The 25,592-nt window shown below is 42.9% G+C and overlaps 1 protein-coding gene and 1 long non-coding RNA gene across 5 annotated transcripts in view; one reads left to right on the top strand and one right to left on the bottom strand.

The window, feature by feature from the left end:
- Window positions 1–11,230, top strand: part of LOC141052546 (uncharacterized) — an 11,755-nt gene extending 525 nt beyond the window's left edge. Inside the window, exon 2 of the long non-coding RNA XR_012220834.1 lies at window positions 10,636–11,230. This is a non-coding gene — a long non-coding RNA (uncharacterized lncRNA). The remainder of the gene's footprint in view (window positions 1–10,635) is intronic.
- An 8,336-nt stretch (window positions 11,231–19,566) lies between these two features.
- SMAD1 (SMAD family member 1) overlaps window positions 19,567–25,592 on the bottom strand; it is a 100,351-nt gene continuing 94,325 nt past the window's right edge. For all 4 annotated transcript variants that reach the window (XM_073549802.1, XM_073549803.1, XM_073549800.1 and 1 more), the window contains exons 5-7: window positions 22,560–22,781; window positions 21,671–21,927; window positions 19,567–20,940 (exon numbers count right to left, since the gene is read on the bottom strand). In XM_073549802.1, coding sequence (XP_073405903.1) covers window positions 20,797–20,940; window positions 21,671–21,927; window positions 22,560–22,781 — 623 coding nt within the window. In that variant the 3' untranslated portion in view covers window positions 19,567–20,796. The remainder of the gene's footprint in view (window positions 20,941–21,670; window positions 21,928–22,559; window positions 22,782–25,592) is intronic.

Raw genomic sequence — 25,592 nt, 5'->3', positions numbered from 1 at the left:
TTTTCAAGAAACACTATTTGGAAAGGGGAGTTTTTTTGTTCCTGAAATGTTTATTGAAGCATTTTTTCAGGAAGCTTTTTTCTTTTTTTTTTTTTTGCAGCCTTTTAACTTTATGTGCCAAGTTTGGAGGGGATTCCAGGAGTAATATGCCTGAAAACACCGACAAGCACCTCTTTCTTTAGGCCTTTTTCAAAATCTCAGGATAGGAAAAAAAAACAAAACCTCATATAAACAATAAAGTGGCTGTGACTAGTGTTGAGCGATACCATCCGATATTCAGAAATATCGGATCGGATTGGATAGGCCCGATACCCCAAAAAGTATCTGTATCGCCGATCCCGATACCGGAAGTCCGATTCAAGTCAATGGGACAGAAATATCGGAATTAAAAAAAACCCTTTCTTGCCTTGTACATTCTGTTCGGGAGGGGGGAAGAGTGTGGGCGGACACTGTGCGTGTCTGTGTGTGCGGGCGGGGTCTGTGCCGACTGTCGGGGGCCTGTGCCGGCTGCCGGTGGTCTGTACGGGCCTCTCGGGAGTCTGTGCCGACTGTCGGGGGGCCTGTGCCGGCTGCCGGTGGTCTGTACGGGCCTCTCGGGGGTCTGTGCCGGCTGCCGGTGGTCTGTACGGGCCTCTCGGGGGCCTGTGCCGGCTGCCGGTGGTCTGTACGGGCCTCTCGGGGGCCTGTGCCGGCTGCCGGTGGTCTGTACGGGCCTCTCGGGGGCCTGTGCCGGCTGCCGGTGGTCTGTACGGGCCTCTCGGGGGCCTGTGCCGGCTGCCGGTGGTCTGTACAGGCCTCTCAGGGGCCTGTGCTGGCTGTCGGGGGTCTGTACAGGCCTGTCGGGGGGCCTGTGCCGGCTGCCGGTGGTCTGTACGGGTCTCTCAGGGGCCTGTGCTGGCTGTCGGTGGTCTGTGCCGGCTGCAGGTGGTCTGTGCGGGCCTGCCGGGGGTCTTGTGTGTGTGCAGGCATCGTCCGATGGGACTACAAGTCCCATCGGGCGATGCCTGCTACAATGACAGTGATTGACACATTAGCCAATGATGGGACAGTAGTAGTCCCATCATCCGGCTAATGTGTTGGATGTAAAAAAAAAAAAACATACTACATACATACTACATATATACTACATTCATACAACATACATACTACATACATGCTACATATATACTACATTCATACAACATACATACTACATATATACTACATTCATACAACATACATACTACATACATGCTACATATATACTACATTCATACAACATACATACTACATACATGCTGCATATATACTACATACATACTACATTCATACAACATATGTACTATATACATGCTATATACTACATGCATACTACATATATACTACATTCATACAACATACATGCTACATATATACTACATACATGCTACATATATACTACATTCATACAACATATATACTACATACATACATGCTACATACATACTACATACATGCTATATACTACATTAATACAACATACATACATACTACATACATGCTACCTATATACTACATTCATACAATATACATACATACTACATACATGCTACATATATACTACATTCATACAACATACATATATACTACATACATACATGCTACATATATACTACATTCATACAACATACATACTACATACATGCTATATACTACATTAATACAACATACATACATACTACATACATGCTACATATATATACTACATTCATACAACATACATACATACTACATACATGCTACATATATACTACATTCATACAACATACATACTACATACATGCTACATATACTACATTCATACAACATACATGCTACATATATACTACATTCATACAACATACATACTACATGCATGCTACATATATACTACATTCATACAACATATATACTGTATATACTACATTCATACAACATACATACTACATACATGCTTCATATATACTACATTCATACAACATACATACATAGTACATACTACATACATACAACATGCTACAGACATACAACATACATTCATGTACTGCATACATACTGCATACAATACATACATAGACATACATATAGACATACAGTACATATAACATAGAGTACATACTCACCATCACTTGTCACTTTGATCCCCGAAGCCAGTGTCTTCTATAAAAAATTAGAAAATAACAACCAACCGATATACTTCCTGATCCACGAGGGTCCCACGACGATCTCCCGTGGAGAACAGCAGCATCAGCTGATGCGACCGTTCTCTAGGGGCTGCAGGAATCCAATGATGGGAGGTAGGTATCCTTCCGCACTGTATTCCTCCACCACTGTAAAAAAATAGTCCCTAGTCTCACTTTTGGCATTGCTGTGTGAGAGAGTTCCTACGCAGCTTTTGCCATAAAGTGGGACTAGGGACTATTTTTTTACAGTGGCGGAGGAATACAGTGCGGAAGGATACCTACCTCCCGTCATTGGATTCCTGCAGCCCCTAGAGAACGGTCGCATCAGCTGATGCTGCTGTTCGCCACGGGAAATCGGCTTGGGACCCTTGTGGATTTCTGCGGATCAGGGTGTATATGGCTTGTTTGTTATTTTCATATTTTTTCATAGATGACACTGGCTTCAGGGATCAAAGTGACAAGTGATGGTGAGTATGTACTCTTATATGTACTGTATGTCTATGTATGTATTGTAGGAATGTATGGATGTATTGTATGCCGTATGTATGTTGTATGTCTGTAGCATGTTGTATGTCTGTAGCATGTTGTATGTCTGTAGCATGTTGTATGTCTGTAGCATGTTGTATGTCTGTAGCATGTTGTATGTATGTACTATGTATGTATGTTGTATGAATGTAGTATATATGTATGTTGTATGAATGTAGTATATATGTAGTATGTTGTATGAATGTAGTATATATGTAGTATGTTGTATGAATGCAGTATGTATGTATGTAGTATGTATGTAGTATGTATGTAGTATGTATGTAGTATGTATGTAGTATGTATGTATGTTGTATGAATGTAGTATATATGTAGCATGAATGTAGTATGTATGTATGTTGCAATGATGTAGTATGTATGTATGTTGTATGAATGGAGTATATATGTAGCATGAATGTAGTATGTATCTATGTAGCATCATAGAATCGTAGAGTTGGAAGGGGCCTCTGGGCCATCTGGTCCAACCCCCTGCTCAAAGCAGGATTCGCTAAATCATCCCAGTCAGATGTCTGTCCAGCCTCTGTTTGAAGACTTCCATTGAAGTAGAACTCAACACTTCTCGTGGCAGCCTGTTCCACTCATTGATCACTCTAACTGTCAAAAAGTTTTTCCTAATATCTAATCTGTGTCTCCTCCCATTCAGTTTCATCCCATTGCTTCTAGTCTTTCTTTGTGCAAATGAGAATAAAGTTGATCCTTATACAATGTGACAGCCCTTTAGATATTTGTAGACAGCTATTAAGTCTCCTCTCAGTCTTCTCTTTTGCAAACTAAACATTCCCAAATCCTGCAACCTTTCCTCATAAGACAGGGTTTGCAGACCGGTCACCATTCTGGTCACTCTTTTCTGAATTTGCTCCAGTTTGTTGATGTCTTTTTTTAAAACGTGGTGCCCAAAACTGGACACAATATTCCAGATGAGGTCTGACCAAAGAGGAGTAGAGGGAAATAATGACTTCGCGTGATCTAGACTGTATGCTTCTGTTAATACATCCTAGAATTGCATTTGCCTTTTTTGCTGCTGCATCACACTGTTGGCTCATATTCAGTCTGTGATCTATTAGTATACCCAAGTCTTTTTCACATGTGCTGTTGCTTAGCCCTCTTCCTCCCATTCTGTATATGCTTTTTTCATTTTTATTGCCCAGATGTAGTACTTTGCATTTTTCCCTGTTAAAAACCATTCTGTTACTTGCTGCCCACTGCTCCAGTTTATTTATATCTTTTTGAATCCTCTCTCTCTCTTCTCTAGTATTCGCTATCCCTCCTAGCTTTGTGTCATCAGCAAATTTAATCAGTTTACCCTCAATTCCTTCATCTAAATCGTTGATAAAGATGTTGAACAATACAGGGCCCAGGACACAGCCCTGTGGTACCCCACTTGAGACATTCTTCCAACTGGATGTGCAGCCATTTACGACCACTCTTTGGGTCCGATCACTAAGCCAGTTATGAATCCACCTAACAGTTGCCTTGTCCATTCCATACTTAGCCATTTTTTCAATAAGGATTGTATGAGAGACTTTGTCAAATGCTTTGCTGAAGTATGTAGTATGTATGTATGAATGTAGTATATATGTAGTATGTATGTTGTATGAATGTAGTATATATGTAGCATGTATGTAGTATATATGTATGTTGTATGAATGTAGTATATATGTAGCATGTATGTAGTATATATGTATGTTGTATGAATGTAGTATATATGTAGTATATATGTATGTTGTATGAATGTAGTATATATGTAGCATGTATGTAGTATATATGTATGTTGTATGAATGTAGTATATATGTAGCATGTATGTAGTATATATGTATGTTGTATGAATGTAGTATATATGTAGTATATATGTATGTTGTATGAATGTAGTATATATGTAGTATGCTGTTTTTTTGTTTTTTTTTACATTCAACAAATTAGCCGGATGATGGGACTACTACTGTCCCATCATTGGCTAACGTGTCTATCACTGTCATTGTAGCAGGCATCGCCCGATGGGACTTGTAGTCCCATCGGACGATGACTGCGCACACACAAGACCCCCGTCAGGTCCGCACAGGCCCCCAGCAGCCGGCACAGACCACCGACAGCCGGCACAGGCCCCCGACAGGCCTGTACAGACCCCCCGAGAGGCCCGTACAGACAGCCAGCACAGGCCCCCGAGAGGCCCGTACAGACCACCGGCAGCCGGCACAGGCCCCCGACAGGCCCGTACAGACCACCGGCAGTCGGCACAGACCGCGCATCATGATGACATCATTTCAGCAGCCAATCCCAGCCACAACAGTGGCTCATTGCATTATGGGAACTTCCGATTCCGGTATCTGATATTGAAAAAATATTGGTACTCGGTATCGGAATTCCGATACAGCGAATATCGGCCGATACCCGATATTTGCAGTATCGGAATGCTCAACACTAGTTGTGACATTCAAATGAATAGGAAGGGTCTATCAAACGGTTTTTAATCCATTTTTTTCAGGTATTTTTGTGAACCCAGCCTAAGACTTTAGTTGCCAATATTTGCAAATGGGCTTTCCGGGCAATTATAAGATTGCACACTGATATAATTTCCAATATTTCAGACACTTCTTTTTTACAGCTCACACCCCTTGCGGCATTGTCGGGCTCCAGCTCCGATGGCACCCGGCACACTCGCAGTCATGGGAGATGTACGGTCCTTGGGTCCACAGGTGACTGCACATGTGCCGAGAGCTGCTGGAGGTGGCTTGTGAGGGCATTGCCAGGCCAGAAAGGAGCATGACTATTACCTCCGACAAGTTTAGAGCCCGTGTCTGAACCCCAGGTCTATGCCCATCAATGTGGCTCTACAGCAAGGGAAATGTTAAGAAAGGTGGGGGCAAACGCTGCCTTGAGGGTGAATGTTTTGGTGCCAGGAGACTTGCCATCTAATCTTTGAGTTTTTTCCTCTTTATTTTTTTTCACGTAAGGCCATGTGCACACAGTCAGTGTTTGGTCGGTATTTTGCGTCAGTATTTGTAGCCAAAATCAGGAGTGGAACAATCAGAAGAAAAGTTTTAAGATCATGTTCACATGGTCAGTATTTGACATCAGTATTTGTAAGTCAAAACCAGGAATGGCTGAAAAAGTGGTGACATGTTTCTATTATCCTTTTCATCTGATTGTTCCACTCCTGGTTTTGGCTTACAAATACTGAGGTAAAAAACTCACCAAATACTGAGTGTGTGAACTTGCCCTAAGGTCGGAGTCACTCTACCATGCGACACGGCCGAGTGCTATATGATAAAACATCTCATAGCAGTCAGCCCAGTGTTATACTATGGGGCAGATCACATCTGCAATTTTTTTCTTATGCCAATTCGACATGAGAGAACAATGGCAGCATGCTGTGAGTGGCAGGGAGAACCAGCTCACTCACATCCATACAAGTCTATGGTTGAGTGAAACATCGGACTGCAGAATTGGCTGGAATTGAGATCAGACGCCATGTCGCATTTGGAGAGCCCCTGATGTGCCTAAACAGTGGAAAAAACCCACAAGTGCCACCATTTTGTTAACTAGACCCCTTAAGGAACTTATCTAGATGTGTGGTGAGCACTTTGAACCCCCAAGTGCTTCACAGAAGTTTATAACGCAGAGTCGTGAAAATAAAAAATCATTTTTTTTCCTCAATTTTTTTTAGCCCGCTATTTTTTATTTTTACAAGGGTAACAGGAGAAATTGGACCACAAAAGTTGTTGTGCAATTTGTTCTGAGTAGGCTGATACCCCATATGTGGGGGGGGGGGCACTGTTTTGGCGCATGGCAGAGCTCGGAAGGGAAGGAGTGCTGTTTTGGAATGCAGACTTTGATGGAATAGTCTGTGGGCATCATGTTGTGTTTGCAGAGCCCCTGATGTACCTAAACAGTAGAAACCCCCCACAAGTGACCCCATTTTGGAAACTAGACCCCCCTCCTAGGATCTTATCTAGATGTGTGGTGAACTCTTTGAACCCCCAAGTGCTTCACAGAAGTTTATAACGTAGAGCCGTGTTAATAAAATATATTTTTTCCACAAAAATGATGTTTTCACCACCAAATTTTTACTTTCACAAGGGTAACAGGAGAAATTGGACCAAAGTTTTTGTGCAATTTGTCCTGAGTACTGATACTGCATATGTGGGGAGGAACCACTGTTTTGGAGCATAGCAGAGCTTGGAAGGGAAGGAAAGCTGTTTTGGAATGCAGACTTTTATTGAAAGGTCTGCGGGCATTTTGTTGCGTTTGCAGAGCCCTTGATGTGCCTAAACAGTAGAAACCCCCCACATATGACCCCATTTTGGAAACTAGTCCCCCCAAGGAGCTTATATAGATGTGTGGTGAGCACTGAACCCCTAAGTGCTTCACAGAAGTTTATAACGCAGAGCCGTGAAAATAAAAAAAAAATTTTTTTTTCCACAAAAATGATTTTTTAGCCCCCAATCTTTTATTTTCCCAAATGTAACAGGAGAAATTAGACCCCCAAAGTTGTGCAATTTGTCCTGAGTACGCTGATGCCCCATATGTTTGGGTACACCACTGTTTGGGCACACTTCGGGGCTCGGAAAGGAGGGAGCACCGTTTGACTTTTAGAATGCAAAATTGGCTGAAATCAATGGTGGCGCCATGTCGCGTTTGGAGACCCCCTGATGTGCCTAAACAGTGGAATCCCCTCAATTCTAACTCCAACCCTAGTCCCAACCCTAACCATAACTCTAACCACAAACCTAACCCCAACACACCCCTAACCCTAATTCCAACCCTAACCTTAATGGAAAAATGAAAATAAATATATTTTCTTTATTTGATTATTTTTCCCTTTTTTTTTATTTTGATCACTTTGATAGGGTCTATCACAGTGACCAAAATGAACCAATAAGAAAAATCTTCCTATTGCTGCTGGGTGCAGGCCGGCACATCTCGGCGGGCGCACTGCACATGCGCCCTCAATTTTTTTCCTGGAAGATGGCGGCGCCCATGGGGAGAAGCACAGGGGGGGAATCGGGGACCCTATTTCTCTCTCCTCTGATGTGTGAACAAAAATTAAATGGCACATCAGACTTTCTTTTTTTTTTTTGTGGTCGTCATTATACGGTTAATAACGGCGATCACAAAACCATGTTCTCTGGGGTTTTGGCTACCCACGGCAGATGAGACCCCAGAGAAAATCAGACTCTGGGGGGTGCTATACACTTTTTCCACAGCACCGTTAATTAACAGCGCTGTGGTTTAAATACTATTAACTACCGCCATTAAAAGGCGTATTGGCGGTCGTTAAGGTAGTGAAATTTGTTGGTATAGATCAAATTAAGACATCACCAAGGGGTGGAGATTGGGACCGCCGGATCCTACAAAGGGAAACAAAATGAATATCAATTTAACACGGTGGCCCCTAAAAGGCCTTAATGAACAGGTGTCATATGCTTGTTTTCTATGATGGAAGGGTGAATATAGGGTCATCGTAGAAGGGACAGCCGTCGTGGAGCGGGGGCGCCACTTGCGCAGGTCTTTAGGATGCCAACCTCCGCTGTCAGGAAGGGACTAGTAAGAGCGTAGTATTCAATAGAATAGAGAACAAGTATGACACCACTTTATTGTAACTTTACCCATACATTATATTATATCATACTGTTTGACTTGAGTTGTCCCTTCGTCTATATTACACAAAGATATTCTGTCCCCCTGCATGTCCTAAGTGATGGTCCCCTTTTTTAAAAAAAAAAGAATCCAACTGGATTTTCCCTACCCTCACATAGTGATAGGGAAATTGTAGGGTCATTGTAGTAGGGACAGCCAACGTTGAGCGGGGGCGCCACTTGCGCGGGTTTTTAGGGTGCCAACCTCCGCTGTTAGGAAGGAGTCAGATTTAATGTAGTTCTTAATAGGAGGTATGGTTAGGCACAGCACCACATGAAGTCTTTGTTTGATCGTCCCCAAAATCCAAATTTATATCTGTTGCTCCTGTCGCCGCCGGTATTTTCATCTACTGTTCTCCCTGGCATTATAACGCAAATGAGAATTAAAATAATAAGGGAATATAAATTAAGTTCCCTACTTTAGGTTGGAAGTGTACGTTCTTCTGTCTGGCACTTTAAGATCACCTCTTTTCTGACCCCATTGTGTAAGGGAATGACTTACATAACAGCCTTTGCCTTTATCCTTAATTGGGTACATGGAACTTTATATGTTCTCACGTGAGTTCTATAATAATGATGAATAGGGCTGTAAGGTCCTCTTAATATTTTCACTATACACCGTGTGCAGAATTATTAGGCAAGTTGTATTTGAGAGGATTCTTTTTATTATTGAACAGCAACTATGTTCTCAATCAACCCAAAAGACTCATAGATATCAAAGCTTAATATTTTTGGAAGTTGGAGTGGGTTTTTTTTAGATTCGGCTATCTTAGGAGGATATCTGTTTGTGCAGGTAACTATTACAGTGCAGAATTATTAGGCAACTTAATAAAAACCAAATATATACCCATCTCACTTGTTTATTTTCACCAGGTAAACCAATAGAGCAACACAAAATTTAGAAATAAACATTTCTGACATTCAAAAACAACAAAAAAAATCAGTGACCAATATAGCCACCTTTTCTTTACGATGACACTCAAAAGCCTTCCATCCATAGATTGTCAGTTGCTTGATCTGTTTACGATCAACATTGCGTGCCGCAGCCACCACAGCCTCCCTGACACTGTTGCGGGAGGTGTAATGTTTTCACTCCCTGTAGATCTCACATTTTATGAGGGACCACAGGTTCTCTATGGGGTTCAGATCAGGTGAACAAGGGGGCCATGTCATTATTTTTTTCTTCTTTTAGACCTTTACTGGCCAGCCACGCTGTGGAGTATTTGGATGCATGTGATGAAGCATTGTCCTGCATGAAAATCATGTTTTTCTTGAACGATACCGACTTCTTCCTGTACCACTGCTTGAAGAAGGTGTCTTCCAGAAACTGCCAGTAGGTCTGGGAGTTGAGCTTCACTCCATCCTCAACCCGAAAAGGTCCCACAAGTTCATCTTTGATGATACCAGCCCATACCAGTACCCCACCTCCACCTTGCTGGCGTCTGAGTCAGAGTGGAGCTCTCTGGCCTTTACTGATCCAGCTTCGGGCCCATCCATCTGACCAATCAATTGCATCAGTCCATAAAACCTTAGAAAAATCAGTCTTAAGATATTTCTTGGCCCAGTCTTGACGTTTTATCTTATGTTTCTTGTTGAAAGGTGGTCGTTTTTCAACCTTCCTTACCTGGCCATGTCCCTTAGTATGGCACACCTTGAGCTTTTTGATACTCCAGTAACGTTTCAGCTCTGAAATATGGCAAAACTGGTGGCAAATGGCATCTTGGCAGATTCGCGCTTGATTTTCCTCAATTCATGGGCAGTTATTTTGCGCCTTTATCAACACGCTTCTTGCGACCCTGTTGGGTATTTGCCATGAAGCGCTTGATTGTTTGGTTATCACGCTTCAAAAGTTTGGCAATTTCAAGTCTGCTGCATCCCTCTGCAAGACATCTCACAATTTTTGACTTTTCAGAGTCCGTCAAATCTTTCTTCGGACCCATATTGCCAAAGGAAAGGAAGTTGCCTAATTATTAAGCACACCTTATATAGGTTGTTGATGTCATTAGACCACACCCCTCCTCATTACAGAGATGCAAATCACCTGATTTACATAATTAGCAGTTGGCTTTCAAGCCTATACAGCTTGGAGTAGGACAACATGTATAAAAAGGATGATGTGATCAAAATACTCATTTGCCTAATAATTCTGCACCCAGTGTATGCTGTCTTCTATGGTTTATGTTTGTGGAATGAAGTATGTTTAACATCGCCCCCATTGTTATGACGGCGTATAATTGGGCAGATACATCACTATCATTATGTTTTTATGGTACAGGACCTTCCGTGACGTTGACGCCATGTGATTCGCAGCCCGGATATGATGTACAGTATGTCCTGAATATGTTTGCGTTCCAAATACCGGAAACGGCTGTTCTGAATTCCGACAAGAGTCTATTTGAGATAGTGGAACTGGATAGTGCGGTTAGCATACCACTGCGCCGTTTTGTGGCTAGACGCCGTACCAACGGGTGACAGGGACTCTGGGGAAGGATGGCTCCATTATGCTAATTTTTACTCCCCTGAAGAATCTTTGAGCGGAAACGCGTTGGGAGTGGCGTGACCCTGTGCATAGCACATCATCTGTTGAATCCGACAGTCCCTTTCATTTGAGGATTGGGTGAGACTGTTCTGTGACGCTCTATATATATTTATTAGTGTTTGTCATGATCCACATGACTGAGTGTATGAATAATTGTTTGGAATATATTTTCATGTGTGGCAATGATTGATATGATCTGGTGCAGTCCTATGTTTGGCACTAATTGTGTGTTTTTGATTGAGGCACTATAGAAGTGGTTTTAATATTAATTATTTTTAGTGGTTGTTTTGCAGTTTTTTTGTTCTTATTAAATAGCACTTGTAAAATGAAAGCTGCCCTATGATCTTTTCCATTGTGAAAGTCTGTGGAAATGGAGACTGCCCCCAGATGTCATCCGATGATTTCCATGAATCCACAGACTTGAATGGGTGAGTGTACTCTGACTTCATGCATCGTCACTGCCCCATTGAACATTGGTCAGAGTGCTATTGGATATTACTCGTCCGATGTATACCCTGGTGTGAGCGAGCCCTTATGGAGGAGTTGGAGCCGGAAAATGTTATAAGAAATTAGCTAGCGAGTATCTGAAGGCATGGCTGGAGGTCACTGGACAACAGGGAGTTTGAAAAAAAAAAAAAAATCTGGGACTACCTCTTAAGTCACCAGATTTTTGCTATCCCATCTGAGAGCAGCATGATATAGGGGCAGACCTGATTCCAGCAATGTCACTTACTGAGTTGCTTGCTGCAGTTTTCTCTGCTGCAGATCTACCAGTTCTCTGAATGCTGAGCTCTGGCACTACTGATTGGCAGCTTCTGTGGACACTGCATAGGCAGCAAGCTGCCAATCAGTAGTGGGTGCGGGGTTACACTTCATAAATATGGAGGAATATATAGCAGCAAGTTTAGTTATCCTCTACTGATAAAACTGTGATTTTTATCAGCAGATTATCAATACCACAGCAAGCAGCCAAGTGACAGAGGTCTGTTTCCACAATCTGCTGCTCTCAGGTTAGGTGACAAAAAATCTATTGACAGATTCTCTTAAAATATTTGATCGCGATGGCCCCAACAATCACAAGAACAAGGTCCTGACAGTGTCGAATCCCAATGATAAGTTTGAACAATAAAGTCATTGGAGTGGGAGCGCTGCGGCTTCATCCATTGTCTGTAGGGCTGATGGACAAGGCAAGCACTTTGCCAGGCAGTCTCCATGAAGCCCATAGACCTTGAATGGAGCAGCACAGCACTTAAAGGGAATCTGTCACCAGATTTTTGCGCTGTATGAAAGTTGGGTCAGGTCTGATGGGTGGTGTTTTTGCTCCTTGGTCGCTGTACGCAATATTTCAGGTTATTTCCGTAGTTCTTGTCCATATTTTGCGCCAAAAAGCATTAATGCGCATGCGCCGGTGAACTATGTCCCGGAACACAGAAATGGCAGTGAAATACTTGCGGGACATAGTAACTTCCTGCGCATGCAAACTATTTTTTTTCTGGCTTTGCCAGTGGAGATTGCAATGTGCACTAGCGAAATATGGACGAGAACTACTGAAATTACCTGAAATATTGCGTGGAGGGGTAGTAGAGGAGCAAAAACACCGCCCATCGGACCAGACCCAACTAATTTGCATACAGTGCGAAAATGAGGTGACAAATTCCCTTTAATCATCCATATGCTCTGGTCGAACTCCTGCCAGTTGTGGTTGTGCAGTGAAGTACTCTGAGGCCCTCGATTCTCGTCATTGTGGGAGACTGTAGCCCATAGCAATTAGATATTTATCGACCATCTTTTGGGTAGGTGATAATAGGGCTATCCCAAAATGAACATTTAACGATCAGTACTCAAGGTATCTGAGCCCTTCATCATGTCAGGAAGATTTTCTGACTTTTACCTCTGAAGTTTGCCACCAAAGTGTAGTGCACGGTATAGGTTTTTTGTGAGACTATCAGAAAGGGCAGTCTCTTCTCTTGCTTTACAATACAACTAGAAAAACTGATCCCAAAACCTACGAGTGTCCTTATGGCCTCTGTTACTTGAATGGAGCCCTATGAATACATTTGACCTGTATGTTCTGGGAGTTCTTCCAGTCTATAATGTAATGCTAGAAACTCAATGTACTTAGTCCAGCAAATTAAATATTTCAAAAAATCTGATTTCTCATTTATATAAATATTTAGGTCTTTGATAGGATGCAATCACAAGTGTGAAAAAATGCAACATGACAAATCCACCGATTACCGTATTTGGTTGCCTCGTTTGAATAAGTTGGCATTTTGCACATCAAGATCTCAGTGTTTCATTGTCTAGCTGACATAGTGGTAGTGTTTTTTTTTACGTTTTCCCTTTCCTGAGGGGAAATACAGCTGTTTAGTGACATATATTCCTCTCGAGAAAACAACAGATTTTATTGTAATGAATGAGAGGAAAGAAAATCACAGGAACAATGAAATATGTTGTACTTCGAAAACCACATGGTGAAAAGAGAACATCTGTTGAAGCAGGATCCTCACACATGGCTGGGCCCCTTAGTCAGCAGTATATGCCGAGTCCGGAGGCAAGCGCTTGTGTGCAGCATCTGGAGCCGGTGTCAAACCAGTACATGTGACACAAGCCTCTCCTCCCTGCTGTACAAAGGGCCTTATATATGGAGTAATGATTGTTCTTGATCATTGCTCCTGGAAACAGGACCAGCTACATTTACTTTGATGCAAATGGAACCTATGATGCAGATGTGAACATAGCTTTATCACTAGTCTAGCCAGAATGCACACTGCCATACTAAACTCAAATTCAAGGACGGAGCTGGAGATTAGTTGCTTCTAGTGACAGTGGATTTGCACCAGTGGTTATATACACTAAAGCTCCCTTCACACATAGCGAGATCGCTAGCCATATCGCTAAAGCATCACCGATTTTGTGACGCAATAGTGATATCGCTAGCGATCTCTCTACATGTGACACTTACCTCTGACCCGGCCTCCCGCTGGCTATCGTTGATCGCGCGAGATCGTCCTGGTCCATTTCTCGTCGTCAGCTTCCTGCTGGCGCCGACAAGCGACTCCATGGACGCGGGAGGAAGTAGTCACCAGAGCTTCCGTCTGACAGGTAATTAACGACCGCTGCTGCATCGCTGGTGAGATCTGCCTGTTTGGCAGCTCACTAGCGGCCATTTAGCGATGCACCAGCGATCCTGACCGGGTCGTATCGTTATCGGGATCGCTGGTGCATCGCTAAATGTAACGGGACCTTAAGGCAGTGGTCCCCAACTTTTCTGCACTTGAGAGCCTCATTCAGCACTGAGAGAGGGTCCAGCTCCCACCCCTTACAAAGTAGTGTCAACCAAAGCCCCCATTACAGGTATAATGATAGCCAAAGCTTTTCCACAGAAATCACTCCAAAGCCACAGATCTAGGGGTTCCCACAATACCCCCTCAGTATTCTCCCATCCAGCACTCCCAACACACTGTGAAATCCAGCTTTGAGCACCTCCTCTAACAGGTAGTACCATCCTCCAGCGTACCATACCTAAAACATCTCTAAACCCCTAAGGCTGGTTTTACACTTGCGTTTTTTTGCGCTGCGTTTTTGCACTTACATGCGCATGCGTTTTTCCCCCCCTATATTTAACATGGATGCGCATTGTCATGCGTTTGTACACATTTGTATGCGCATGCGTTTTTTCGTAGTGTGCACCCAGGCGCACAAAATGCAACCTGTTGCATTTTGGGTGCGTACGACCAGTCTAAAAAAAAAAAAAAACGCATGCGCACGGAATTCACCCAAAAATACATTAAAGTCTATGGGTGAGCTGACGAGCGCGCACGTCAGTGTTTAAAAACGCATGCGTTTTATGCACGTTTGCACTGCGCACGCTGTGCAGTGCAAAAAAACGCAAGTGGGAAAGTAGCCTAAGACCAGTATATGTGCATCCAGATCTGCTGTTCTGTGCAGGGCTACTCACAAAATTCACCATTTTGAGATGTACTCTTCATACCTGTTTGTTAGACTTGGAGCTAATGCAACAAGCTGGCAGTCGCGAGCCACAATTCATGGGACTGCGAGCCACATGTGGCTCCCGAGCTACAGGTTGGAGACCCCTGCACTAAGGTAATAAGGAATCTGAATACTACACCCGTAGAAACCTAAGTTCATATAGTCCCTCTCGCTTCATACACAAAGGGTTTTTATTTTCTCATTGATTTGAACTTTCTGCCATCTTCTCTCTTTGCAAATGGTAACTACTGGCACATAACTGGATCACATATACTCAGAGCAGCAGTGTATTCTTCATTAGTGGTAAATAAGTGATATTTTACAATAAATTCACTTGCTTACTAAATATGAGCTTTTTTTTTTTTAATTTGTGCGTAAGAAAGTCTCTGTAAAGTGTAAAATGTTTCTGTGGAGATGTTATATAACCAGCCTATAAAAAAGAGGCAGCTCCCCTTGGTCAAACTCTTCCAGTACTCCAATGTATTTTTTACAGCTCACCTCTTGGACAACTAGAATTTGGAGATGAAGTTACAAATATTAACATTTATACACAAACAAATACAACGGTTACACTGATGACTGTGTAAAGCTCTTCAGACACCTTATTTCTTGTGATATTTCTAAAGCAGCCATTTCACAATGGCCACCATAGGACCACACTCCACATTGCATTATTCTAGACCTTTTACCGAATCAGAATTAAATTTGGTGGCTTAAAAGTTGTAGGCACCCCCAAACTTCACTAAGCGATATAAACCGGCTGTTGTTTGTTATTAGCTCAATATTGTTTTGGATCAATAAGGAAGATTTTATGATATGGTGAATACCGCCATCTTTATTTCTGTTTTATTGGAATTATTGTAACTTATTTTCTCAATTGTCACATTTTGTCCTCCTTCCTCTTCAGCATCTCACCTTTGGTAATTTTTTGCTCAATCATACCTCGCCCAGCACTACAAAATGTAACAAAATCCCTCACTCATTTGTGTGCCTAATAGAGTGGTCATGAAAAGGAGCCGCCAAGGCCAGGGAGGAACCTCATCCTACACATCAGTATAGGGGGTGTGAACCACAGCTCACCACAAAAGACTTTGAAGTCTGGGAGGACAGCAGGCAGAAGCAGTGCGTGACCTTCACGCTTATCAATGTTAAGGATCTACTACAGAAACCGAAAACTACTATACTGACACTCCCGTGACACATGTCCCAAGCATTCGATCTGTAAACCATACATCTGTTCCATTTCCATATTCACACCACCAGTCCCATTACATAAAATCTCACTTTAGATTGAATGCACATCTACATATTAATTGCCACTACATACAGCTCTGGCAAAAATTAAGAGACCACTGCAAAATTTCCAGTTTCTCTGATTTTTCTCTTTATAGGTATATTCTGTGTAAAATGTAAATTGATTTTACTCTATAAACTACTGACATGTCTCTGAAATGTAAAGCTAAAAATTTTGTATTTAATTGCAGCAAATGAGAAATCGACAAAATAAAAGAAAGTGATTTAAGACCACAAATAATGCAAAGAAAGCAAGTTCTTATACATGTAGAAACAACAATACTCATGTTTTAACTCTGGAAGAGTTCAGAAATCATTATAATGTGGAATAACCATGACTTTTAATCACAGCTATCATGTGTCTTGGCATGCTTTCCACCAGTCTTTCACACTTCTTTTGGGTGACCTTATGCCACTCCTGGTACAAAAATTTCAGCAGTTCTTCTTTGTTTGATGGCTTGTGAATATCCATCTTCCTCTTGATTACATTCCAAAGGTGTTCAATGGGGTTCAGGGCTGGAGATTGGGCTGGCCATGACAGGGATTTGATGTAGTGGTCCTTCATCCACACACTGACTGACCTAGCTGTGTGGCATGGCACATTGTCCTGCTGGAAAAACAAGTCCATAGAGTTGGGGAACATTGCCTGAGCAGAAGGAATCAACTGTTTTTCAAGGATAACCTTATATGTGACTTGATTCATACGTCCTTTGCAAAGATTAACCTGCCCAAATCCAGCCTTGCTGAAGCATCCCAAGATCATCACCGATCCTCCACCAAATTTCACAGTGGGTGCAAGACACTGTGGGTTTGTACGCCTCTCCAGGTCTCCATCTAACCATTAGATAACCAGGTGTTAGGCAGAGCCGAAAATTAGGCTCATCAAAGATTACCTTACTCCAGTCCTCTATGGTCCAATCCTTATGGTCTTTGGCAAACTTCAGCCTGGCTTTCCTTTGCTTCTCATTGATGAAAGGCTTGTTTCTAGCCTTACATGACTTCAGCCCTGCCTCGAAGAGCCAGTTACAAACGGTTCTTGCCGTGCACTTCACCCCAGCGGCCATTTGCCATTCTTTTTGTAGGTTGCTGAGTGACATTCAAATGAGATCGTCAGCCCGGTCAGTGGAGAGTCGCTTTCGCCCTCTGCTGGTCTGTAGCTTTATTGTCCCCAATGTCAGCTGCTTGACCTTGTTGTAATGGACTGCCGTCTTAGAAATTTTAAGGACGGAGGCAACATGACGCTCACTGTATCCCTCTTGCTAGTGGAGCCAGAATTCTTTTCCTCACTCAAGACTTTTCAACTCCTTTGACATGTTTGTCATTTTTTCAATCAAATTAATTTTGGGCTATTCCTAGCACTTGTTTGGCCATCCAGCTTGTCCGATTGCAAGAGGATTGTGAACACCACAGCAGGGTTTTTTTTTTTTTATACTTTCCCTCGTTAAATAAGATTTGGTTCAGGTGATCACCTAATCAGAAGCACATTAAGTAGAATGAGGTGTACTCTGGTTTTTCTCCAACTGACACTGGAATGGAATGGCTGTCAGACATGTAGAGATGGTGATTTTTAGAATATTTTGCGTTGGTCTCTTAATTTTTGCCAGAGCTGTATGTCATGCTCACACACAAAAAAGCATGTTTAGGCTAGGACTCATGTACAATTTTTGCTTTAAATTTAGATTTTGCCGCTGTTCAGAATATGTGACAGAGTGCAGCAGGCACAATGACCACTAGATTGAGCCTGCGGCGCCTCCTGCCAACAGCAGAGACACGAAGGAACACTGAACAGTAGTGGAATGAAGCAATTTAAAAAAAAAAGTCAATCATTTGTCGTGAAATATGTGGAGGCAGGATACTGTGTGAGGACAATCATACCATGTGTAGTTATGGAGTCATATGTTGATCAGGGCTGAACAGAGAAATATGATTCACTGCATAAAAAGAACAGTAAGTTACTTTTTGTTTAGTGGTCACAGACACAATACATATTACAATAAGCCCTACTGTAACATGAATTAAGAGCTAGCCGACAGAATTCTGTTCAATATCAAGTGATATTTATATTAACGATTATTCATTTCAAACAAATTAATTCAGCCTATTGGTTCGGCCCTGCACAAAAGTCATGATCTCTCATGTGCCCCCCCCCCCCCCCCTGCAATTTAGAATAAATGATATACAGATCAATTTACAAATACCAATATACTTCATAATTCCTCTTAATTTTCAATATATTGGTTTACGGGGTTTCTTTACAGTTAGAGGCATCAGACTATTCGCAAACAAACCATAGCCAGCCTTGCGCTCATCCGAGAAGTGGACAGAACTGTATCCAATCTTGCAATGTTCTGTGACCTAAAATATATCACACGGACCATTATTAGCTGACAACAGGAATAGGTATGATCTGGTTTGCAGCCGTTGTAAGAGAGAGAATACTCATTCACTTTCTGTCAAAAAAATCTAGAAACTATGGAATGGAAATAAGAGATCTGTAGAACTTCCTGTTTATTTGGGGATCTTGCTGTACTCACATGAATTGCCCCAGAAATTCTTGTAGTTCCTCTGCAGCTGATCATGTGCAGTCTAACCATGTGACTATATCAAACGCTAGAAAACAAATGATTAGCTTCACATAAGTACAGAGATCGACAGGGGCTCAAACAGAATCAGCAAGGTGGTGGTGGGGGGTTAATCTGTGAAGTGTTTTTTTATGTATAGGAGTAATCTGCCATTTTCAGTTCTTTTGTAACTCGTGAGAGCCACACCGTTAGGACATAAGTCTAAAGGCCCCGTCACACATAACGATCTCGCTAGCGAGATCGCTGCTGAGTCACAATTTTTGTGACACAACAGCGATCTCACCAGCGAGATCGCTGTGTGTGACAGCGATCGGTCCCCCTGCCGGGATCGCTGCAGGAAAGGCCAGGACTTATTTTTGGTCGCTGGTCACCACGCATCGCTGCATGTGACAGGCGGGAGACCAGCGATCTGCTGGTAACTAATGTACACATCGGGTATCCAAGGGGCGTGCGTCCCTTAGATACCCGATGTGTACGTTAGTTACCAGTGCGCTGATGCAGGGAGCTGGTAACTAACGTACACATCAGGTATCTAGGGACGCACGTTAGTTACCAGCTTCCTGCATCAGCGCGCTGGTTACTAACGTGCACAGCGACGCCGGGCGTCGCTGTGCTGATCGCTGGTGAAGCTGTCTGACAGCTAACCAGCGATCACATAGCGATTCACCAGCTATCCTGACACATTGATATCGTTGTCAGGATCGCTGGTGAGTCACTATGTGTGACTCCAGCCTTACACAAACCACAACAAGCAAACAGCATGACCTGTACCTGGAAGTAAAGATTACATACACACGAGTTATACAGGTAAGCAAGAATGACCATTTATTTAAACTTCTAGTAGACAACATCTACTAGAATTGGAATAAAAGTACTCTTGGGAAGTACTACAGCTTAACTGTGAATATAAAAGAAAAACAAAAATAGTACAAAAAGTAACATCATAAAAAAAGGGAAAAGAATAAGTCTGCGAGTGAGTAAACCTTGGATATTGAAATCTAATCCAATTTGAGCGCTCAGCAAAAAGTTTGTTCAGCCCGTCAGGCACTAGAGGAGGTGCAATATTTGAGGATTAATTTTCCATGTCTTTTAGAAAACAATTCTTTCCCCTATATACTAGCAGTAAAAGCCAAGATCTATGACACAGAAGTAGTGTTACAATACAGGAAAGAGGGCTTTTTCAACATCGCAAGTCCCCCCAGGCAGACAGTGAAGCGCATTATAGCTAGGAGATCATGACAAAAAAATGTAGGATACCAAGGCTGGTGCTGCAAAGAGGAAGACCACTTACACTCCATTCATTCAGCTGAGAGGTATGCAGCAGACTGTAGAAAGTAGTAAAGAAATAGATGCGCAGTACATACAAAACTGATGTTAAAAAAAATATATATATATAAGCCATCAAAGCAGTGCTCACATTTTAATATATTGTTCTAGTGAACCTCCTCAAACTGTTAAAGCAAAAGAAAAATTCATCTAGTCCACCCTAACTATTCTTTATAACTCCTGGCAGGTGGAAGGGAAAGAATCGGCTGATAGAAAACACTGTACACACAGTAAGGAGCATCTCTGAACATCCTGATGGCAGTCTGGCCAGTACACAAAATAAGTAGTGTCAAGAGTTTTTCATGTACAGCTACTGGGAAAAAGGAACTGAATGACATTTTTCACTTTAATACCCCCCCCCCCCCCCCCCCCGCCAAATGTAGATCTCAGCCATGAGGACGTCTTCCCCTGTTAATACTTTTCATAGCATGGTTTTCAGTTACATCGCTATACTGTGAACTCAATCCAATTACAAAGAGGGGAGTTAGCTGCTGAGAAGATTAAGCCACATATACAGGGACCCTCTTCCCCTTTCATGTTAAGAATTGGTCACAAACATCAAGTATTCGAGGCTCCCAAAAGTGACGAGGATAAAAAAAAAAAAAAAATTGTATAATACAGTCCTCTCTTTTGCCAGTATGCGTGTCTAACATCCTTCAAGTACATGCAAGGCTCCATATCATCCAGAAACGTCCAGTTCTAATTAGGAGACAGAGGAGATGGGATTATGGGGGGAGCCCATTTGAGTAAGTACTTTATCCAGCCACTGAAGTGGGCCATGCAGGTGAATCTCAATCCAGCAGGGGGTGCTGGTTACGTCCTGGCGATGATACTCTGCACCCCAGCCCTGAAAAGAAAAAGCAAAAATTGATCAAAATTAATCCCTTTATTAGTGGTGGATGTTGGCTTATAGACCTCTGCAAAATTAAGAAGCAAGCCCAATATTTTACATTTTCCGGGTTTACAAGCTAATATCCATGAAACAAACCATGGACAAAATGGGACCCAGTCATTAGATTCACACTGTGCAAACCCAGGCAGCATGAATCAGCCTGAAATGCCAGTGAGTAAAACCTACCTGGCCGCAAAGAAAACTGTTTTTAAAGCTGGGTGGGGACCATAGACTTGACTAGTCGGCATGCTGCTCTACCAAACAAAATCTGTCCGCAATCAGTGGCTAATTCATGCTGCCTCTGGTTCAAATAGCATAGATTTCATGTCCTGCTTAAAGGGGATGTCGCAGTCATTTTTATGGCAAATCCACAGGATATACCATTCACATCTAGAAACCGTGGGTCAGACCTCTAGGACCATCACCCATCTCCAGGATCTGACTGGTGCCCAAGCTGCAATGGCAGGAAAGGTGGTCGCACATGCGTCAGCCCCCTCTTACTGCATTTGGAGCTCTCAGGAGTGAAATTTGTTGCATTTACATTTTTTTTTTATATGTCTATTGAAGGGATAAAATCAGTGAGTATTACACACTTGATGAAGTCGTGTTCATTTTACAGGTTTGTGGAAGTATACACTTCACTGTCCGTGAAAGTATATTAAGGCGTAGCTTAATGGTACATTACCTTGACAAAACTCATCCGGATAGTGCACATCTTTGTTAGTTCATAGACTGTCTCAAAACCATGGTTCACAGACTGAGCCAAAAGCTGAGCAAACTCCTGGTTATTGAATATCTTCAGGCTGCAACCGCTGGGAATCTTACACACAGTGGTTGGGTGAAAGCCATGATGATAGTTACAATTCCGGCTCTGGACAAAAATGCTGCTGTCACTCAGACACTCAGCGTACACTTCACCTCCAACGTAATACAAGTGAACACCTAGAAAACAAGCACAGAACTCATATGTCTTACATGATAAATATGCATCATATAAAATAAATACACAATACATATTTTCTGTATCCAAAATCTAAACAAACATTGCGTTCTCTTCAATAAAGTGTATGGAAGGTAGTTGTTATGTTTCCAATATGCAACATTAAAAGGAAGGGTTAAGGGATCACTCGAGCAGGTTTTGTATTGCAGTGCTGGAGTGGTGATACTAATGTAAGGTTCCTGCCCCATGTCATATGCTTACCAGCCACAGTCTCCTTCTATTCTTGGCATCGCTCCGGTCAGACTACAGCAGTTTTTGATCTGCAAGATCACTCACTCCAGTGTTTGCTGGGCGTCTCAAAAGTCACAACGCTATGCCAGTCTAAGAGAGCCAGAACGAAGCTCTCACAGACTTACATTGAGAGCTTGTGACAGTTTGACTTGTGGTCAGTAAGACATTGCAGTCACAAAATGGAAGTGTGGGACCAGAGCATCGCCAGGAAGAACCAAGAACAGCAGCGGCTGGACAAGGAACTTAGATTAGTAGCACCACTCCAGAGCCGAAACAAAATAACAATGATGGAATGGAGCTTTGAAATAATCATGTCACATCACTGCTGCACAATGAGACATACCTTTCCCAATGTGCCTCCTAGTGTTCTCAATGGTGGAGTTGCGGTTAACATTCGACAAAAGCCCAAGACAAAATCTGTTCCTGTTGTTTGAAGGATCGGTGAAGCCATCCACCAAGACACTTGTGGAGGAAGCATGAAATGCTTCTCCTACGCGATTGTTCAGCTCATAATAGACAATAGAGCACCAGTGTTTTGGCTCCTCGTAAGCAACAGCTTGAACATCTGCAAGACAGACATCACAATTATAAGGCATAGGCACAAAATAAATCCGCACATACAGTGTGCGCGGAACCAGTCATGCAATACACTGAGTGCAGAAGGCAAGACAGACTGACATGTACAGTGATGGTGCACATTGTATGCGTGGACGCCTTTACTTTATCCATGACATTAGTGCGCGCAAGCCCAATAATGCAGATTTGGATTTCTCCATGACACCACAACTTCAATAAAACCTCCTTGTGCAGAAGAGATTTTCAGAGGCTGTATATTATAGGGTCGCTGCGGACATTCGGTACCTGCATACTGTCACACTCCGGCATTATTTAAAGGCCAAGTGTGCAAATTGCAAAAGAGAAAACTGTAAACCATAGAATTAAGAAAGTTTATCAGCAAACAGCAGCTGGTATGGCAACAGCAAATCTAATCCATGAGGACATGTTACCTATTTCTCAATTATGTGGCTCCGCTGAACATCCCACTGCAGATATAATTAATATGTGCCAGATTATAAAAGAAAGGGTTACTTAACTTTCACACATCAAGATACCAGTAACCATCAAGGCTACAGCTTTCTCAACATTTGTAAGAAACCCTGCCAGCTGGCAATTCTTCCGGGATGAATCATCCCTCTCTCAGAGATTTCTCACACAGCTTCCTTACGTTTGCTATAAGTCATGCAGAGCAGGTGTGATGCGTCTCTGTTCCCAGCAAAGGCCAACAATGGAAATCACCCAACTCCACTGACAGGATGCAGCTTGTTAAATGTAGCCTCTGCGGACCAACAAATGTCTGGCAGTGTAGGCTGGCCAAACCCCCGACCCTCAACACTTCCATAAGAGGGCACACAATGGAAACAAGTTGGGGGCCCAGGTCCCCCTAAGATAGAATCAAAAAGAATGTGGCAGCAATCAAACCACAGTGGCCTCCGAAAGGATTAGTCCTAAAATTATTAGTTGTGCTGCATTTCATCTGAATAGTCTTTATTATTCCAACAATAATTACGGGGGAACCTAAACCCTTGAATTAAACAGCGCCCTATATAAACAAGGATGAAAAATACCTCCTAGACGGGGGCCATTCACCGATGTCCACACTGTACCTACGGGCACTTTCATGACACAATGCGACTTAAGAGCTGCAGCCTAACAATCAGTGGCCACGGACGAGCTACAGAGATCACAACTTCTCTCGTCCGAAACAGTTTTAGTCAAAGGAAGTACAAATACTTTTCCAAGTAGTGGATAACACCCCCCCCCCCCTTAAAGCCTTGTTCATACAGTGTAGGATTAAAAAAAATCTGCATAATCTATTTGAACAGCTTAAACCTATCAGTGTGGGGCTGGAAAAGATGGATTTTTGGTTCTTACTGTAAAATCTCTTTCTTGCAGCCTTCATTGGGGGACACAGATTACCATGGGGTGTATGCTGCTGCTGCTGCTAGGAGGCTAACACTATGCAAAACAAGAAAATTAGCTCCTCCCCGGCAGTATACACCCACCGACAGGCACCAAGTACCTCAGTTGGTGAGAAAGCAGTAGGAGAAGCAACGAAAAACTCTAAACATATGTACCAACCCAACAAGGGACTCAAAGACCCAACACGGTACAATTTGAAATGTAAAGTGCTGTGGAATATGTTGGCGCTATAGAAATAAAATTTATTACTATTATTAACTTAAACAGGGAGGGTGCTGTGTCCCCCAATGAAGGCTCCAAGAAAGAGATTTTACGGTAAGAACCAAAAATCCATCTTTCTTTATCGCCTTATTGGGGGGACACAGATTACCATGGGAAGTTCAAAAGCAGTCCCAAGGGCGGTAACAGCAATAAAGGAACGAAAGAACAGGAAGGTCTTAGGTCAGCTGGTGCACCACCGCCGCCTGCAGAACCTTCCTACAAACAACTGCATCAGACGAGGCCTGGGTATGAACCCTGTAAAACCTCGCAAAAGTGTGCAAAGACGACCAGGTTGCGGCCCTGCAAATTTGTAAAGCCGAAGCCTGGTGTCGAACGGCCCACGAAGCTGCTACAGCCCGGGTGGAGTGAGCGCTCACTCCCGGAGGGGGCCGTTTTTCCTGAAGTCGGTACGCTTCCAGAATGGTAGAATGAATCCAGCGAGCGATTGTGGATTTGGATGCCGGAAGCCCTTTCCGGCGACCTTCAGATGACCAGCAAGGAATCAGACTGACGAAGTGAAGCGGTCCTGGCGAGATACACGCAAGGCTCTAACTACATCCAGTTTGTGGAGTGACTTCTCTAGAGGGTGAGAAGGAGCAGGACAAAAAGAGGGGAGAACGATGTCCTCAATGTGGAAAGAGGATACCACCTTTGGAAGAAAGGAAGGAACGGGCCTGAGGACGACCTTATCCTGGTGAAGAATCAGGCAAGTGGAACGACATGATAAGGACTCCAACTCAGAAACTCTTCTGATGGATGTAATGGCAGTCAAAAAGGTTACTTTCCATGAGAGAAGGGATAAAGGAATGTCCTGAATAGGCTCGAACGGCGCCTTTTGGAGAGCGCGAAGCACGAGATTGAGATCCCACGGGTCTATCGGCGAATGATGAGGAGGAGCCACATGGGCGACCCCTTGGAGAAAGGTTTTAACCTGCGGTAAGGAAGTGAGCTCTCTGGAAGAGGATAGACAGAGTGGAGACCTGGCCCTTGAGGGTACTGAGGGACAGACCCGCATCTAAGCCAGACTGGAGGAAACCACGTATAGATGGAATGGAAAATGACATTGGAAAGACTTTATCGTCGCACCAACGGAAAAAAGCCTTCCAGTACCTATGGTAAATGCGGGAAGAGGCTG

This window comes from Dendrobates tinctorius, unplaced genomic scaffold (assembly GCF_039654945.1).
Source record: "Dendrobates tinctorius isolate UK_male_01 unplaced genomic scaffold, ASM3965494v1 ptg000161l, whole genome shotgun sequence".
Lineage (NCBI taxonomy): Eukaryota > Metazoa > Chordata > Amphibia > Anura > Dendrobatidae > Dendrobates > Dendrobates tinctorius.
Note: the sequence above shows the minus strand (reverse complement) of the source record. Positions and strands in the feature narration are given on the sequence as shown.